This window comes from Pristiophorus japonicus, chromosome 1 (genome assembly GCF_044704955.1).
Source record: "Pristiophorus japonicus isolate sPriJap1 chromosome 1, sPriJap1.hap1, whole genome shotgun sequence".
NCBI classification, from domain to species: domain Eukaryota; kingdom Metazoa; phylum Chordata; class Chondrichthyes; family Pristiophoridae; genus Pristiophorus; species Pristiophorus japonicus.
The window spans coordinates 71,435,106-71,453,915 of NC_091977.1; the positions used below are offsets into that span (position 1 = coordinate 71,435,106).

Consider the following 18,810-nt stretch of genomic DNA (forward strand, 5'->3'; position numbering starts at 1 on the left):
TGTTTTATTTATTTATTATGCTGTGTTTCGGTGTGTTAGGGTTTTATCTCATTGATATTAATGAGTGTCTTGTACAAACAGAGATCCCATTTATATCAGAGTATACTGCATAGTGATTGGTGGTCCAGGCCCACGTGACTCCAGCTTGTGCGTATGTATGTGAAAGACATCTCCCCATGCGAGATCCTACTTTCCTCCGGGACCACCAGGTACTTTCGTAGATTTTTTTCGGGTCGGAGGCGTTCGTACGAAAGACGCCTCCGACAACAGTTTTCTCCCCAATGTAATGTTTATTCATGTTACTGAGTGTAACAATTTATGATCCATATGATACAAGGAACCGGGTTTTGGGCAGGGGGTGGGGAGATGTCCTCTGTTTACAACCTAGTCATGCCCCTTCTAATTTCTAGTATGCCTATTTAATCCGAATTCCCTCTGTCCATTTGCATGTACATTTTAGCTGTCACTTCAGACCTGAGTCCATTGCTTCTATCCTTTTTTACCTTCTTGGTCCCTCTCGGGCCCTTCAGAATGATCACCTCAGCTTATTCTCGCACATACCTGCCACCTTTCATTTCTCCCTTCTAGGTACTTGGCCCACTCCTGATTCCCATCCCAGCCCATCATTACTCCTCTGCCTTCAAACACTCCTGCCAACGTTCCTATCTTGAATTCCCCTCGAATAAGTCTACAGCTACCCTTTGTGCCTCTCTCAGCATTCTCCGAAGAGCCCATTGAGCCACCCATCACTGCCTCATTATGAGCAGGAACCCCAACTGCCCCATCCTCCTGTCTTGTCAGCCTACCCAACCAGTGTGCCCACTTGGGACAGGCGTCACCAACTTCTTCCTGTCCCACTCCACCCCTGCCCACCACTGCTCCTTGGACTCTTCTGGCAGATCGACAATCACGCCCATTTCTGCATTTCCCTCCAGAATTTCTTTTCCCTCACAAAACAAGGCCTTTGCCGTTCACTGCCTTATTGTGGATGATTGTATTGACAACCTGGTTCTGATTGAAACTTAGCTCATGGGGATCGGATGCCTTTCCCCTTACTAAAGAGTCTCTGTCTGTCCACACTTCGCACCTCTTGCCCCGCCCAAGCTGCTGCAGTGGTGGTGTGGTCCAAATCACACCTTGTTCTATTCCCCCTACTGCTGTGGTAGCTTCTCCTTCGAGCACCTCGCTTTGTTCCACTCATCTCACCTCTCATTTAAAATCCTCCGTCTGTTGGCCCCAGACCCCACCGAGAGTTTCTCCGAGATATCCTCCTGAGCAACTCATCATCCTCAGTTATTTCAGTCTGAATCTCAGCTCCCTTTATCCTCTCTCCTCTGAATTCACTGTCCTCTAGACCTCCCTAAACTTCTCCCTCTGTATAAACGCTCCTATCCATATTCATGGCCACTCCGTCGACCTTGCCATCTCCCATGATCTCTTTTCCCATGGACTTGATCACTGATATGGCCATCTCGGACTTCCTTGTATCTCACCACTCACGTCTCCCTACCCCCTGCCAATCCAATTTCCTCTGCGTCCACCTCAGGAAAACACTCTCCCTCAGAGCACTTAAAACTGCATTTACAAACTCCCAACTGCCCAATTTGCGCAGCTACTCCCTCACCTTCAGCTTTGATACTCTGCTGACCACCCAACTTCCCTTCATGGCCTGCTTGCAAGCTGATATTGTAAACGTTCATCTCTCTCCTCAGGTACTGTCCTCTTCCCTTTCAAATCTGCCGTCATCATTCCCTCCTCAATTAAAAAAAAAACACCCTTGACCCCCTCTGCCCTTGAAAACTCCCACCCCCATCTCCATCCTCACTTTCCTCTCCAAAGTCCTTGAATATACTTTCGCTTTTCAAATCCGTGCCCATCTTTCCCGCATCTCCATGTTTGAATCTCACCAGTCAGATTTCCACCCTGGCTACAGCACTGAAATGGCCCAAATCAAAGTCGCAAATGACATCCTCTGTAATTGTGACCACGGTGCACGATTCCTCCTCATCCTCCCCGACCGGTCTGCAGCCTTTGGTACAGTTAACCACATCATTCTCCTCTGTTGCCGCTCCCCTATTGTCCAGCTTAGTGGGACTGGCCTCATTTGGTTCCACTTTTACCTATCCAATTGTAGCCAGAGCATCTCCAGCAATGGCTTCTCTTCCCCTCCTTGTCATTTCCAGAGTCCATCAAGAATTTATCCTTGGCCCCTCCCCTTCCTCATTTACATGCTGTCCCTTGGCGAAATCATCCGCAAAGAGTCAGCCCCCTCATGTATGCTGTCAACATTCAACTCTACCTCTCCAATACCTGTCTCAACCCTTCCCTGCCTCTGTGTTCAGACAGCTTGTCTGACACTCCATCTTGGATGAGCTGCAATTTCATCCAGCTAAATACTCATCCATGTAACAAATGATTCCCAACTCAGGAAAAATAGGTGTGGTTGTTGGTAACAGCAGCAGGTGAAAGTCCCATCACTTTGCTGTCATGAGGGGAGGGTCCAGCCTGGATGTATTTTTGCTGCATACGGCTGTTACTGCATCAGAAATGGCTAGATCCATACACAGCTGAAATAAAGTCAGGCATTGCAAGTTTAATTTTCTGAAACTTGAGACAGAGAATAAAAAAAATACTGGTTGGCCAAGGGCCACCACACATTGTTAAATAAGCAGTACCATGCACTGGCTTGAGTTTTATGCCTTGGGATCATACTTGGAAGAAATGAAATTTAATGCGTGTTGACTTATTCGGCATGCCATTCACATTTCATGGTTCCTCAATTGTCAACACTATATTTTTGGTCCTAGTCATTGCTAGCTGCTTGAAGGTAACTGCTGGTGATTAAACCAGTGGACAGCTAGGAATATTAAACTGCTGCTCAAGACTGCATGGTGCTTCAAAATTCCCCAGCCCCACACTAAGGTGGCCACGATCCAGTAGCAGCGAGAACAAGCCACCTCAAGACTTGAAGTGCACTGGTAGCATAAGATAAAGTACAAAGCAGTTGATGCAGACCAGTAAGCCAGATAACCTGCAACAGGTGGTTTTACATCTTTCCACCCACTTCTTTAAAAATTAAAACTCAGGTAGCCTCCATCCATCAGATCTGCAAGTTTGCAGCTGCTGGAAAACTGACCTCAGTCAGAGGCTGATAAGCACAGCTCTTGTGTGTGCGCCTTGAGTGTACGTGCATGGAGCTCCATTACTCTTACTTCACACTGCTACCAATGAACAGTGTAACTATGTCGCCCTGCTCACATCAATGCTAGTTGCGTAATGCGACAGCATAACAGATTTGCATCAGAATGCTTAGATGAGCAGGCTAGGTGCCAGTGGGAAACATGTTGAATATTTTCTGTCAGTGGGGGGAGGGTCTTCGATTAGAAACATACAAATTTACAGCGCAGAAGGAGGCCATTTCGGCCCATCGTGACCCCGCCGGCCGACAAAGAGCCACACGGCCCTCGGTCAGCAGCCCTGAAGGTGACATATAAACCAATGAACAATGGCGGAAAGGTAACGAGCAGCCAGCCCAACCAGTCCGCCCCACACATCTGCAACATCCCTTGCACTGAAACATTCTACACACCACCCCAACCGGAGCCATGTGATCTCCTGGGAGAGGTAAAAAAGCAGATAAAAATTCAGGCCAATTGGGGAAAATAAATCTGGGAAAATTCCTCTCCAACCCATCCAGGCGATCGAAACTAGTCCAGGAGATCACCTTGGCCGTATTCGATTCCCTGCAGTACTTACGATCATATCTGTGCCAGCCTGCAGGTTACGGCACTTTAAGTGTCCATCCAAGCAACTTTTAAATGTGCTAAGGGTTTCTGCATACACCACCCTTTCAGGCAGTGAGTTCCAGACCCCCACAGCCCTCTCTGTGAAGAAGCCTCCCCTCAAATCACTTCTGAACCTTCCAACAACCACTTTAAAATTATGCCCCCTCGTAATTGACCGGTCCACCAAGGGAAATAGGCCCTTGCTATCCACTATATCCAGGCCCCTCAAAATGTTGTACAGCTTAATGACGTCTCCTCTCAACCTCCTCTGCTCCAATGAGAACAAACCCAGACTCATAGCTAATATTCTCCATTCCAGGCAGCATCCTATTAAATCTCCGCTACACCCTCTCTAGTGCAAACACGTTCTCCTATAATATGGCGACCAGAACTGAATGCAGTACTCCAGCTGTGACCTAACCAGAGTATTATACAATTTAAGCATAATCTTCCTGCTCTTGTATTCTATGCCTCAGCCAATAAAGGCAAGCATTCCGTATGCCTTCTTAACCATCTTATCCACCTGGCCTGCTACGTTCAGGGATCTGTGAACAAGCACTCCAAGGTCCCTTTGTTCATCTACACTATTAAGTGGCCTACTGCTTAATGTGCATACCCTTTCCTTATTAGTCCTCCCAAAGTGCATCACCTCAAACTTCTCCGAATTAAATTCTATTTGCCACTATTCTGCCCACCTGACCAGCAGATTGCTATCCTCCTGTAGTCCATGACTTTCCTCTTCATTATCAACCACATGCCAATTTTAGTGTCATCTGCAAACTTCTTACTCTTACTCCCTATATTCAAATCTAAATCATTGATATATACCACAAAAAGCAAGGGACCCAGTACTGAGCCCTGCGGAACCTCACTGGAAGCATCCTTCCAGTCATAAAAACATCCATCAACCATTACCCTTTGCTTCCTACCTCTAAGCCAATTTTGGATCCAACTTGCCACTTTGCCTTGGATCCCATGGGCTTTAACCTTCATGACCAGTCTACCATGTGGGACCTTATCAAAAGCTTTGCTAAAATCCATATACACTACATTGTACACACTATCCTCATCGACCCTCCTGGTTATCTCCTCAAAAAATTCAATCAGGTTAGTCAAACACGATCTTCCCTTAACAAATCCATGCTGACTGTCCCTAATTAATCCTTGCCTTTCCAAATGTAGATTTGTCTTTCAGGATTTTTTCCAATAATTTTCCCACCACTGAGGTTAGGCTGACAGGCCTGTTATTATTCGGCCTATCCCTTTCTCTCTTAACCCAATCATCATCATCATAGGCAGTCTCTCGAAATCGAGGAAGACTTGCTTCCATTCTAAAAATGAGTTATCGGGTGACCGTACGGTTCAATACGGGAATTACAGTCTCTGTTACTGGTGGGGCAGACAGTGGTTGAAGGAAAGTGTGTGTGGGGAGTCTGGTTTTCCGCACGCTCCTTCTGCTGTATGCGTTTGGTTTCTGCATGTTCTCGGTGATGAGACTCGAAGTGCTCAGCACCCTCCCGGATGCTCTTCCTCCACTTAGGGCAGTCTTGGGCCAGGGATTCCCAGGTGCCGGTGGGGATGCTGCACTTTATTGAGGAGGCTTTGAGGGTGTCCTTGAAACGTTTCCTTTGCCCACCTGGGGCAAGCTTGCCAAGTAGGAGTTCCGAGTAGAGCGCTTGCTTTGGGAGTCTCGTGTCGGGCATACGGACGATGTGGCCCACCCAACAGAGCTGGTCGAGTGTGGTCAGTGCTTCGATGCTGGGGATGTTGGTCTGATCGAGAACACTGACGTTAATTTGTCTATCCTCGCACTAGATTTGTAGGATCTTGCGGAGGCAATGCTGGTGGTACTTCTCCAGTGCTTTGAGGTGTCTACTATATATGGTCCACATCTCTGAGCCATGTAGGAGGGCGGGTATCACTACTGCCCCGTAGACTGACTCTAAGCTTGGTGCCAGATTTGAGGTCCTGGTCTTCAAACACTTTCTTCCTCAGGCGACCGAAGGCTGCGCTGGCACGTGGAGGCGGTATTGGACCTCGTCGTCGATATCTGCACTTGCTGATAGTAGGCTCCCGAGGTATGGGAAATGGTCCACGTTGTCCCGAGGCCGCGCCGTGTATTTTGATGACCGGCGGGCAGTGCTTTGTGGCGGGGGCTGGTTGGTGGAGGACCACTTCAAGATGGCGGACAGAGTGGCAGCTCCCTAGGGAGCTCTCCCTGAACAAATTTCCCTTTGGCCATCCTCCAGTCTTCTCTCCCCCAATCTCCCCTCACCACTGTTTAAGCTCCCCTTGGCCCGAATAGTGGATGCAATTCACCACCCGCCCCCCATCCACCCCAAAGTATCTCTCTTGCCCCTAAAACCCGTGCTGCAAGGGCAACTACCTGGGCCCACTGCCCATCCCCAACCATGCCTGCTCCTCACCTTCATATACGAGCACTGGACTTATCTTCCAGATCGACCTTCCTGCTGCCAAGACTTGCGCTCCCCACTAGACATGGCCGACTCAGCTGCTTCACCGATCCCTGACGGCGTCCAGTGAGCCTCTGCCCAGCTCAGACCACAGGTTTGGGCCCTGTCTTCTCTCTTTTCCTTCACGCTCGGACCTCCACTTCTCCGGCGACGCTTGGCCCTCCTTCCCTCCGGCAACGCTTGGCCCTCCTTCCCTCCGGCAATGCTCGGCCCTCCTTCCCTCCGGCGACACTCAGCCCTTCTTCCCTCCTTCCCTCCGGCGGCCCTCCTTCCCTCCGGCGACGCTCGGCCCTCCTTCCCTCCGGCGACACTTGGCCCTCCTTCCCTCCGGCGGCCCTCCTTCCCTCCAGCAACGCTCGGGCCCTCCTTGCCTCCTGCGGCCCTCCTTCCCTCCAGCGACGCTCGGGCCCTCCTTCCCTCCGGCGACGCTTGGCCCTCCTTCCCTCCGGCGCCGCTTGGCCCTCCTTCCCTCCGGCGACACTCGGCCCTCCTTCCCTCCGGCGGCCCTCCTTCCCTCCGGCGACGCTCGGCCCTCCTTCCCTCCGGCGACGCTCGGGCCCTCCTTCCCTCCGGCAGCCCTCCTTCCCTCCGGCGACACTTGGCCCTCCGGCAGCCCTCCTTCCCTCCGGCGACACTTGGCCCTCCTTCCCTCCGGCGACGCTCGGGCCTTCCAGCAGCCGCCCCTGACCAATATCCCAGAGTTGAAAGAACATAATGCCAAGCCTCTTTGTCACATATAGAAAGGTATATTTTTTTATTCAGAATTGTTTAGGACCAAAAGTGAGGACGTTGATATTGCCCCTTTTCAGAGGTGTTGACTGGCATTTTTAGAGATTTGACTGAGCGAAGATTTGGGGCTGTTGTGACCCATCACATCATGTCTATTTACAGTTGTTCACAGAGCTAGATAGAAGCTTTTGTATCTGTACCTCAGAAGAAGCTCTAATATTTAAGAAGCTACTTTGAAGCTCAGTTACATCCATTTTCTTGACTTTAAAGCAGAAAGCTAATTTTTAAGCTTTTCATTTTAGATACTATAGTTATCAATGAGTATTAAAATTAAACTATGGAACAAGCTCCACGCGCCAAATTATTTTTCTTTAACCTCATCCACTACCAATATGGCAACTAGACAGCTTTAGATGGAGGGGCAGAATGAACATGATTCCTGCAGAATATATCTTCCTCCCTCCACACCGCCCTCCCCTTTAGCCTCAGAGGACACACAAGCTGTTTGAAGAATATATCCCTTATTAAAATAACAGTGAAAGTTTAAAATCGGGGTCAGTCGCCATCTGGAATTTGCTATGGTCATGTATGCACAAAGCATTCATGTACAATAGCATGAAATAATCAGAGCTGTTCGCTGCATTCCAATGTGAGCAGATAAGCCTTCTGGTCAAGTGCGAGGACCACCCATATCACTCTCTGCCTGTGTAAGTAAAGCATAGCAGAGGAAAGAAGGTGGTTCTTGTACACAGCAGATTTTATAGACCGGTTGTGTTCATTTGTTTTCTTCATCTTTGTACTGCATGGCGAAGATTTGAAGATACTGTTACCTGTGTTTAAAGTTCATCAAGTACCATAACAAGCCAATGGGAAAACCTCTGTTGGAACCATAGAAGCATAATTTTAGAATAAGGGGCCGCTCACTTAAAACTGAGATGAGGAAGAATTTCTTCTCTGAGGTTGTAAATCTATGGAATTCTCTGCCCCAGAGAGCTCTGGAAGCTCGGTCATTGAATAAATTGAAGACAGAGATAGACAGTTTCTTAACCGATAAGGTAATAAGGGGTTATGGGGAGCAGGCAGGGAAGTGGACCTGAGTCCATGATCAGATCAGCCATGATCGTATTAAATGGCGGAGCAGGCTCAAGGGGTGGTATGGCCGACTCCTCCTATTTCTTATGTTCTTAATGAACTATATATCTATGGTGACAATGACTAGATTTATAGGCACATGACACGCCAGCCTTCAATAATCTGAGGCTGCTGGCACCAGACTGCGAGTGCATCTAATTAATATATTCAGTTCCTGCCTGAGAGCTTTTTATTTTTTTAATTGGTAGTTTTCCCCGATATGTTGCTACACTTGGCTATTCAACTGGGAGAGTAGGAGAACTCTGGGCTGCAGAATTCTCATGCCTGCGGTCCACACCACCCTGCAGCCTGTGACAGAAGATGGAACTCTGCTGCCAATTGTCATTTCTTCTCTTTTCCCTCTCCCAGAATGACGAGCACTCTACCCTTTACTGGAGAGGATGCAAATAATCAAAACTCATCTGTGTTTAAATGTTTAAACTTGTGACTTTCTAGTGGTGCTGTATCACCACGAGCTTTCGGATTATCTGAAATACTTGAGTTTTAAATAAATCCAAGTGGGATTTGATCTGTATTTATTGAGTTGTTGTATTTATTGTGGGAAACCGGCGAGTTCGGGTCGGACGCCCATTTTACACCTCGCCAGGTTTTACATTCCGTTGAAGGTAAAGGAGAGTAAAATCAGGCAGGTGTAAAATGGGCGGCCGACCCAAACACGCTCATTTCCTATCCGGTGGGTTAGATTTAAATGACTCCCTATATTTTAATTATTGATGCAGTTGTTGGACGTTTTATTATAATTGAATTGTGCCGCTTTGTAGTTGGCTTCTAAAATCGAGTACAATGAAGCCTTGGTAAGAGCATGCTGTCACCACCCAACAAAAAGTATTCTTACAATGCTGCCTCACTGCATGTGCGTGTGTTTGTACATACAGAAATAATGAATATCAGGCATTGATTACAAGATAGTAATCCGATTGAGAAGTTCAGAAGATTATATAACCCAAAGTTCCCTGTCATCACGCCCTGATTTTATCAATTTAATATGCGTGCAGCGAGAGAACATAAAAAATAGGAGGATTAGATCATTTGGCCCCTCGAGCCAGCTCCGCCATTCAATGAGATCATGGCTGATCTTCTACCTCCACTCCACTTGCCTGCATTGTCCCCATATCCCTTGATTCCCTTAATATCCAAAAGTCTATTGATCTCTGCCTTGAATATGTTCAAAGACTGAGCTTCCACGGTACAGAATTCTGTGGGAGAGAATTCCAAAGATTCACAACCCTCTAAGTGAAGGAATTTCTCCTCATCTCAGTCCTAAATGGCTGACCCCTTATTCTGAGACTGTGACCTCTGATTCTAGACTCCCCATCCAGGGGAAACATCTTGCCTGCATCTACGTTGTCAAGTGCTGTAAGAATGTTGTTTGTTTCAATGAGATCACCTCTCATTCTTCTAAACTCCAGAGAATATAGGCCTAGCCTACTCACTCTCTCCTCATAGGACAATCCCCCCATCCCAGGAATCATTCTGGTGAACCTTCATTGCACTCCCTCTATGGCAAGTATATCCTTTCTTAGGTAAGGAGACCAAAACTGTGCACAATACTCCAGGTGTGGTCTCACCAGGGCCCAATATAATTACAGTAAGTTGTCTTTACTCTTACAGAATCATAGAAATTTACAGCACGGAAGGAGGCCATTATGGCCCATCGTGTCCCTGTCGGCTGACCGAGAGCTATCCAGCCTAATCCCACTTTCCAGCTTTTGGTCCATAGTCCTGTAGGTTACGGCACTTTAAGTGCACATCCAGGAATCTTTTAAATGTGATGAGGGTTTCTGCCTCTACCATCCTTTCAGGCAGTGAGTTCCAGACCCCCACCACCCTCTGGGTGAAGTCATTTCCCTCATATCTCCCAATTACTTTAAATATATGCCCCCTGGTTGTTGACCCCTCTGCCAAGGGAAACTGGTCCTTCCTATCCAGGCGCCTCATAATTTTATATATCTCAATCAGGTCTCCCCTTAGCATCCTCTGTTCCAAAGAAAACAGACCCAGTTCCATTTCCTGCTTTCCTGTGACGTCACAGGCCGATCTCCGGGCCTCCCGCTCCTTGCCATCCTCCGGGCCTCCCTCTCCTCGCCGACCTCCGGGCCTCCCTCTCCTCGCCGACCTCGTCTGCACCCTTTCCAGTTCAATCACATCTTTCCTGTGGTGACCAGAACTGCACACAGTACTCCAGCTGCAGCTTAACCAGTGTTTTATACAGTTCAAGCATAACCTCCTTGCTCTTGTATTCCATGCCTCGAAATATAAAGGCAAGTATTCCATATGTCTTCTTAACCACCTTATCTGCCTGGCTTGCTACCTTCTGTGGACCTGCACTCCAAGGTCCCTTTGTTCCACTCCACTTTTCAGACAGTCCCTCGGAATCGAGGAAGGCTTGCTTCCACTCCTGAAGTGAGTTCTTTGGTGACTGAATAGTCCAATAGGAGAGCCACAGACGTTGTCACAGGTGGGACAGATAGTCGTTGAGGGAAGGGGTGGGTGGGACTGGTTTGCCACACGCTCTTTCCGCTGCCTGCGCTTGATTTCTGCATGCTGTCGGCATTCAGACTCGAGGTGCTCAGCGCCCTCCCGGATGCACTTCCTCCACTTAGGGCGGTCTTTGGCCAGGGACTCCCAGATGTCAGTGGGGATGTCGCACTTTATCAGGGAGGCTTCGAGGGTGTCCTTGTAACGTTTCCGCTGCCCACCTTTGGCTCGTTTACCGTGAAGGAGCTCCGAGTAGAGCACTTGCTTTGGGAGTCTCGTGTCTGGCATGCGAACTATGTGGCCTGCTCAGCGGAGCTGATCGAGTATGGTCAGTGCTTCAATGCTGGGGATGTTAACCTGGACGAGGACACTGATGTCTATTCTCCCAGGGGATTTGTAGGATCTTGCGGAGACATCGTTGGTGATATTTTTCCAGCGACTTGAGGTGTCTACTGTACATGGTCCATGTCTCTGAGCCATACAGGAGGGTGGGTATTACTACAGCCCTGTAGAGCATGAGCTTGGTGGCAGTTTTGAGGGTCTGGTCTTCAAACACACTCTTCCTCAGGCGGCCGAAGGCTAGACAGGCACACTGGAGGTGGCGTTGGATCTTGTCATCAATGCCTGCTCTTGTTGATAGGAGGTTCCTGAGATATGGAAGTGGTCCACGGTGTCCAGGGCTGCACCGTGGATCTTGATGACCGGGGGGCAGTGCTGTGCGACGAGGACAGGCTGGTGGAGGACCTTTGTCTTACGGATGTTTAGCATAAGACCCATGCTTTTGTATGCCTCAGTAAATACGTCGACTATGTCCTGAAGTTCAGCCTCTATATGTGCGCAGACGCAGATGTTGTCCGCGTACTGTAGCTCGATGACAGAGATTGGGGTGGTCTTGGACCTGGCCCGGAGACGGCGCAGGTTACACAGGTTCCCACTGGTTCTGTAGTTTAGTTCCACTCCAGCGGGGAGCCTGTTGACTGTGAGTGGAGCATGGCGGCCAGAAAGATTGAAAAGAGGATTGGGGCGATGACGCAGCCCTGTTTGTCCCCGGTCCGGACATGGATTGGGTATGTGATGGATCCGTTGGTAAGGATCACGTCCTGCATGTTGTCATGGAGCAGGCGGAGGATGGTGCCGAACTTTTGGGGGCATCTGAAACGGAGGAGGACGCTCCATAGACCCTCGTGGTTAACAGTGTCAAAGGCCATTTAATGTGTATTCCCTTACCTTGTTAGACTTCCCCAAATACATTACCTCACACTTATCTGGATTGAATTCCATTTACCACTGTTCTGTCCACCTGACCAGTACTTGATATCTTCCTGCAGTTCGCCGCATTTCTTCTTCATTATCATGACACAGCCTATTTTAGTGTCATCTCCTAACTTCTTAATCATGCCCCCAGCATTTAAGTCCAAGTCATTAATATATACCACAAAAAGCAAGTGACCCACCACTGAGCCCAGTGGAACCCCACTGGATACAGCCTTGCAATCACAAAATCACCCATCGACTATTACCTTTTGCTTCCTGCCTCCGAACTAATTTTAGATCCAACTTGCCACTTTGCCCTGGATCCCGTGGGCTATTATTTTCGTGACCCGTCTGCCATGTAGGACCTTACCAAAAGCTTTGCTAAAATCCATATACACTACATCATGCGCACTGCTCTCATCGGCCCTCCTGGTTACCTCCTCGAAAAATTCAATCAAGTTAGTCAGACTCGACTTTCCCTTGACAAATCCATGCTGACTGTCCTTGATTAATCCATGTCATTCCAAATTAAGATTTATTCACTCCCTCAGGTTAGGCTGACTGGCCTGTAATTACTCAGTCTATCCCTTTCTCCCTTTTTAAACAAGAGTACAACATTAGCAATCCTCTGGCACCGCACCTGTAGCCAGAGAGGATAGGAAAATTATGGTCAGAGCCTCTGCTATTTCCACTTTTGCTTCTCTGAACAGCCTGGGATACATTTCATCCGAGCCTGGGGATTTATCCACTTTCAAAGCTGCTAAGCCCCTTAATACTTCCTCTCTCACTATGTTTATCTCGTCTAATACTTCACACTCTTCCTCTTTCATTGCAAAGTCTGCATCGCCCCTCTCTTTTTTGTGAAACACACACACATTTCTTTTATGGTCCCTAATAGGCCCCACTCTTTCTCTCATTATCCTCTTGCTCTTAATGTATTTATAAACATCTTTGGGTTTTCCCTGATTTTACTTGCCAACATTCTTTCATGCTCTCTCTTTGCTTTCCTGATATCTGTTTTAATTGCACCCCTGCACTTCTTATACTCCTATAGAATTTCTGCAGTGTTGAGTTCCCGGTATCTGTCATAAGCTTCCCTTTTTTTCCTATGTCTTACCTTGTATGTCCCTTGACATCCAGGGGGCTCTAGATTTGTTAGCCTCACCTTTTTTTTTAGGGGAACATATTTGCTCTGTATGCTCAGGATCTCCTCTTTGAATGTCTCCCACTGCTCTGACACTGATTTACCATCAAGTAGCCATTTCCAGTCCATTTGGCCAAATCCCATATCAGCTCAGCAACATTGGCTTTACCCCAATTGAGAACTTTTATTCCTGGTCCCCCTTTGTCCTTTTCCATGACTACCCTAAATCTTACTGAATTATGATCACTAGCACCAACATGCTCCCCCACTGATACCCCTTCCATCGGCCCCTCTTCATTCCCCAAATCCAAGTCCAGAACTGCCCCCTCCCTTGTTAGGCTTGTTACATACTGGCTAAAGAAGTTCTTCTGAATGCATTTTAGGAATTCCACACCCTCTGTACCATTCACAATACCTTTTTCCCAGTTAATATTAGGATAGTTGAAATACCCCACTATTACAGTGCTATAGGTTTTGCACTTTGCAACAATTTTCCCTTCTATCTCCCTCTGACTGCTTGGGGGTCTATAGTACACTCCCGTCATGTGAGCACCCCCTTTTTGTTTTTTAATTCAATCCATATGACCGCGTGTGATGACCCCTCTCACATTTCATACCTTCTCACAGCTGTAATTGTTTCTTTAATCAATACTGCAAACCCCCTCCTTTTTTTTTTAATCCCACTCTATCCCATCTGAAAACCCTGTAACCAGGAATGTTGAGCTGCCATACCTACCCTTCTTTCAGCCATGTCTCAGTAATAGCTATATCGTACTCCCAAGTGTCAATCTGTGCTCTCAGCTCATCTGCCTTATTTCCTATGCTCCTTGCATTGAAGTATATAACATTTAGTATTGCCAAACTCCCCTGTTGTCTATTTCCCAGCCCTTGTTTCCTCTGTCTTCCAAATTCACTTTCTACTTCTACCTCTACTTCGCTGCTGCCCAATTCCAGCTTAGCTTTGCTTCGCTCCCCACTGAATCTATTCTCCGGTTCCCATCCCCCTGCCAAGCTAGTTTAAACCCTCCCCAACAGCACTAGCAAACCCTCCCGCGAGGATACTGGTCCCGGCTTGTACAGATCGCATCGCACCCAGAAATGTTCCCAATGCCTCGGGAATCTAAAGCCCTCCCTCCTGCACCATCTGTCCAGCCACATATTTGTTGGAAAGTGTGAGGTCATGCACTTTGGCAGATAAAAATCAAAGAGCAAGTAATTATTTAAATGGAGAAAGATTGCAAAGTGCCACAGTACAGCGGGACCTGGGGGTACTTGTGCATGAAACACAAAAGGATAGTATGCAGGTACATCAAGTGATCAGGAAGGCCAATGGAATCTTGGCCTTTTTTGCAAAGGGGCTGGAGTATAAAAGCAGGGAAATCTTGCTACAGCTATACAAGGTATTGGTGAGGCCACACCTGGAATACTGCGTGCAGTTTTAGTTTCCATATTTACGAAAGGATATACTTGCTTTGGAGGCAGTTCAGAGAAGGTTCACAAGGTTGATTCCGGGGATGAGGGGGTTGACTTATGAGGAAAGGTTGAGTAGGTTGGGCCTCTACTCATTGGAATTCAGAAGAATGAGAGGTGATCTTATCGAAACATATAAGATTATGAGGGGGCTTGACAAGGTGGATGCAGAGAGGATGTTTCCACTGATAGGGGAGACTAGAACTAGGGGGCATAATCTTAGAATAAGGGGCCGCCCATTTAAAACTGAGATGAGGAGAAATTTCTTCTCTGAGGGTTGTAAATCTGTGGAATTCGCTGCCTCAGAGAGCTGTGGAAGCTGGGACATTGAATAAATTTAAGACAGAAATAGACAGTTTCTTAAACGATAAGGGGTTATGGGGAGCGGGTGGGGAAGTGGAGCTGAGTCCATCATCAGATCAGCCATGATCTTATTGAATACGATTATGGATGATCCGATCATGGACTAAGGTCCACTTCCCTGCCCGCTCCCCATAACCCCTTATCAGTTAAGAAACTATCTATCTCTGTCTTAAATTCAATGACCCAGCTTCCACAGCTCTCTGAGGCAGCGAATTCCACAGATTTACAACCCTCTGAGAAAAGAAATTCCTCCTCATCAGTTTTAAATGGGCAGCCCCTTATTCTAAGATTATGCCCCCTAGTTCTAGTCTCCCCTATCAGTGGAAACATCCTCTCTGCATCCACCTTGTCAAGCCCCCTCATAATCTTCTACGTTTTGATAAGATCCTCTCTCATTCATCTGAATTCCAATGAGTAGAGGCCCAGCCTATTCAACCTTTCCTCATAAGTCAAGCCTCTCATCTCCGGAATCAACCTAATGAACCTTCTCTAAACTGCCTCCAAAGCAAGTATATCCTTTCTTAAATATGGAAACCAAAACTGTACACAGTATTCCAGGTGTGGCCTCACCAATACCCTGTATAACTGCAGCAAGACTTCCCTGCTTTTATACTCCATCCCATTGCAATAAAGGCCAAGATTCCATTGGCCTTCCTGATCACTTGCTGTACCTACATACTAACCTTTTGTGTTTCATGCACAAGTACCCCCAAGTCCCGCTGTACTGCAGCACCTTGCAATTTTTTTCTATTTAAGTAATAACTTGCTCTTTGATTCTTTCTGCCAAAGTGCATAACCTCACACTTTCCAACATGATATTCTATCTGCCAAATTTTTGCCCACTCACTTAACCTGTCTTTTTCTTTTTGCAGATTTTTTGTGTCCTCCTCACACATTGCTTTTCCTCCCATCTTTGTATCGTCAGCAAGCTTGGCTACGTTACACCCTGTCCCTTCATCCCTATAATATAGATTATAAATAGCTGGGGTCCCAACACTGATCCCTGCGGCACCCCACTGGTTACTGATTGCCAACCCGAGAATGAACCATTTATCCCGACTCTCTCTTTTCTGTTAGTTAGCCAATCCTCTATCCAAGCTGATATATTACTCCCAACCACATGAATTTTTATCTTGTGCAGTAACCTTTTACGTGGCACCTTGTCAAATGCTTCCTGGAAGTCCAAATACACCACATCCACTGGTTTCCCTTTATCCACCCTGCTCGTTGCATCCTCAAAGAATTTAAACTACTCACCAATAGAAATCAGATGTAAAATTGATTTGAATTTACAATCAATTTTCTCAAACTCATCAAAAACAAGCTGTTTTTGGGGAAAGCTGCTGGATCCATATTCAATGCAATGAAGTACCAGTTATTGACTGTAAGGATGGAACTTTCTGCTGGGTTTATTGACACAGAAATAAACCAGACGACTGCAGTTGTACAGGTATAACAAATATTTGTTACGAGTGATTTTGCTGTGTATAAAGGTATGTGTACCAAGTTTTCATTTGCAAGAAATAGCTAAATAAACTTATGTCAAATATGTCTGGATGAGATAAGAATATGTTTTATCAATGTTAAACAGTAATCAATTCTCATTGTTTTGGATAGAACTTATGAACTCACTATTGTTATTTAATTTGCTGGTTAAACTTTTCTCAATTTTTAGAGTTCATGATGCTTTTATTTCAATTTAGTCAAATGTTGAGAAATGTGTATCTTTGTGCAGATTCATCAGCCCCGGTTCTGTTAAATGATCAGATAGGAGATGGGTTTAGGTTAAGTTGTGCCTTTTATCTATGGTGCCCTGTAACAAGTGTCCTCTTCTGTTTCTCACAGCTACGCTGCTGGCACTGCGGTTTTTGCCTGAGTACAAGAAGAAGGCCATCTGGACTCGCGCATACAGCTGGTAGCTGCCAATTGGTTGACACCTACTCTTATCAGCTTTAAGCAGGAGCCTGCCTTTGCCATCAAGCCAAGACTCTGTAGGAGGAAATGTATAGACTTGATGATGCACTCTCATGACGAGAAGCCAAATGCATTACAGAGCCACAAAAGATGAGCTGTTTGTTACTATCAATGCAAAAACAGCTCTAGAACTTGCATGTCTATCACCTGCCATTGCACCACTGCATCTGTCAGAGATGCCATATGCTATTTGTTTACAGAATCAAATCACCTCAAACAGTGCATAGAGCTAGAATGATATTAATTTGATTAGTTGTGTTTTTAAAGCCATCGCCAATGTCTGAGGAATACATTTGAAAACAGACACATTTACCTTGTAGTTTGAAGTTCTGTTGCTCTACCTTTTAAGGTGTCAAGCATATGACTCCTGCAAGAGCTGTGTGCTATGATTCATGCCAACACCTTGGTTGCTATAAAAAAAACGGCACTGCAAATCAAATTGATGAAATAAAAATGGCATTTCATGCCCAGAAACTGTAAACTTGATGTACTTGTGTTGTTAATGTTGACTCAAACTATGATTAAAGACTGTCTAACCCTGAGGTTCTGTGTACTGCACTGTTTCAGGTTGTGTGCTTCAACTGAAATGGACAGTATACTTTACAAATGTATGTTATGACTGTTTTCAGTTGCTGAACTATAATTAAAGTTTTTTTTAACAAGAATCAGTCACTGCCCGAATAAATGAAACCTGTCCCGAGTCAGTTCTGGCCATGCTGATCTTTCAGTACAGCACTGTTATGTCATTGTATAGTTTTGAGTGGAATCTTCAAAAACATTTCTGCTTTTGCCAAGATTCGTATTTAAATATTATTAAATGTCAGTTGTTGTGATCTGGAATGCACTGCCTGAAAGAGTGGTGGAAGCAGATTTAGTATAACTTGTAAAAGGAAATTGGAGCTCAACTTAAAAAGGAAAAAAATGCAGAACTATGTATGGAGAAAGAGCAGGGAATTGGTCGCTCTTTCAGAGAGCCGGAACAGGCACGATGAACCAAATGGCCTCCTTCTGTTCTCTGTGAAATGCCTCTGTTACAATCGTAAAATACTACATTGTGAAATAGCACAAGTCCTCACTGACCTACACTGATTCCCCAATGCCTCAACTTTAAAATTTTCACCCTCAAGTTAAACTCCTTTTGTGGCCTCGTCGTTCCTCAGCTATATAACCTGCTCCAGTCCGACAACTTCCCCCAACTCTCCGTTCCTGACTTTGTCCGTGTGTGTGCTTCACCCACCATTGGCAGCTGTGCCTTCAGGTTCCTTGACCATATGTTCTAGAATTCCCTCCCTATATCCCTCTGCCTCTTCACCTCCTTTAAGACCCTTCTTAAAACCCAACTCTTCGATTAACCTTTTGGTCACCCTTCCGAATATCTCCTTCAATGCTTCAGAATCAATTTTTTTTTTAACTGCCTCTGTTTAGCATTTTGATTCATTTTTGTACTTAACTTGCATTTATATAGTGCCTTTAATCATTGTTGTCCTTTTATACTATCTAAGACCTTTGCTCCAAAATGAGGTCAGAAACATAGAAAATAGGTGCAGGAGTAGGCCATTCAGCCCTTTGAGCCTGCACCACCATTTGATAAGATCATGGCTGATCATTCACCTCAGTACCCCTTTCCTGCTTTCTCTCCATACCCCTTGATCCCCTTAGCTGTAAGGGCCATATCTAACTCCCTCTTGAATATATCCAATGAACTGGCCTCAACAACTCTCTGCGGCAGGGAATTCCACAGGTTAACAACTCTTTCAGTGAAGAAGTTTCTCCTCATCTCAGTCCTAAATGGCCTACCCCTTATCCTAAGACTGTGTCCCCTGGTTCTGGACTTTCCCAGCATCGGGAACAATCTATCCGCATTTAACCTGTCCAGTCCCATCAGAATCTTGTATGTTTCTATGAGATCCCCTCTCATCCTTCTAAACTCCAATGTATAAAGGTCCAGTTGATCCAGTCTCTCCTCATCTGTCAGTCCAGCCATCCC

At 46.2% G+C, this 18,810-nt stretch overlaps 1 protein-coding gene across 3 annotated transcripts in view; it reads left to right on the forward strand.

Moving 5' to 3' along the window:
* The window catches only part of focad (focadhesin), a 343,322-nt gene extending 325,834 nt beyond the window's left edge, over window positions 1-17,488 (forward strand). For all 3 annotated transcript variants that reach the window (XM_070881054.1, XM_070881035.1, XM_070881044.1), the window contains one exon: window positions 16,695-17,488. In XM_070881054.1, the coding sequence (XP_070737155.1) occupies window positions 16,695-16,768 (74 nt within the window). In that variant the 3' untranslated portion in view covers window positions 16,769-17,488. The remainder of the gene's footprint in view (window positions 1-16,694) is intronic.
* The last annotated feature ends 1,322 nt before the right edge of the window (window positions 17,489-18,810 follow it).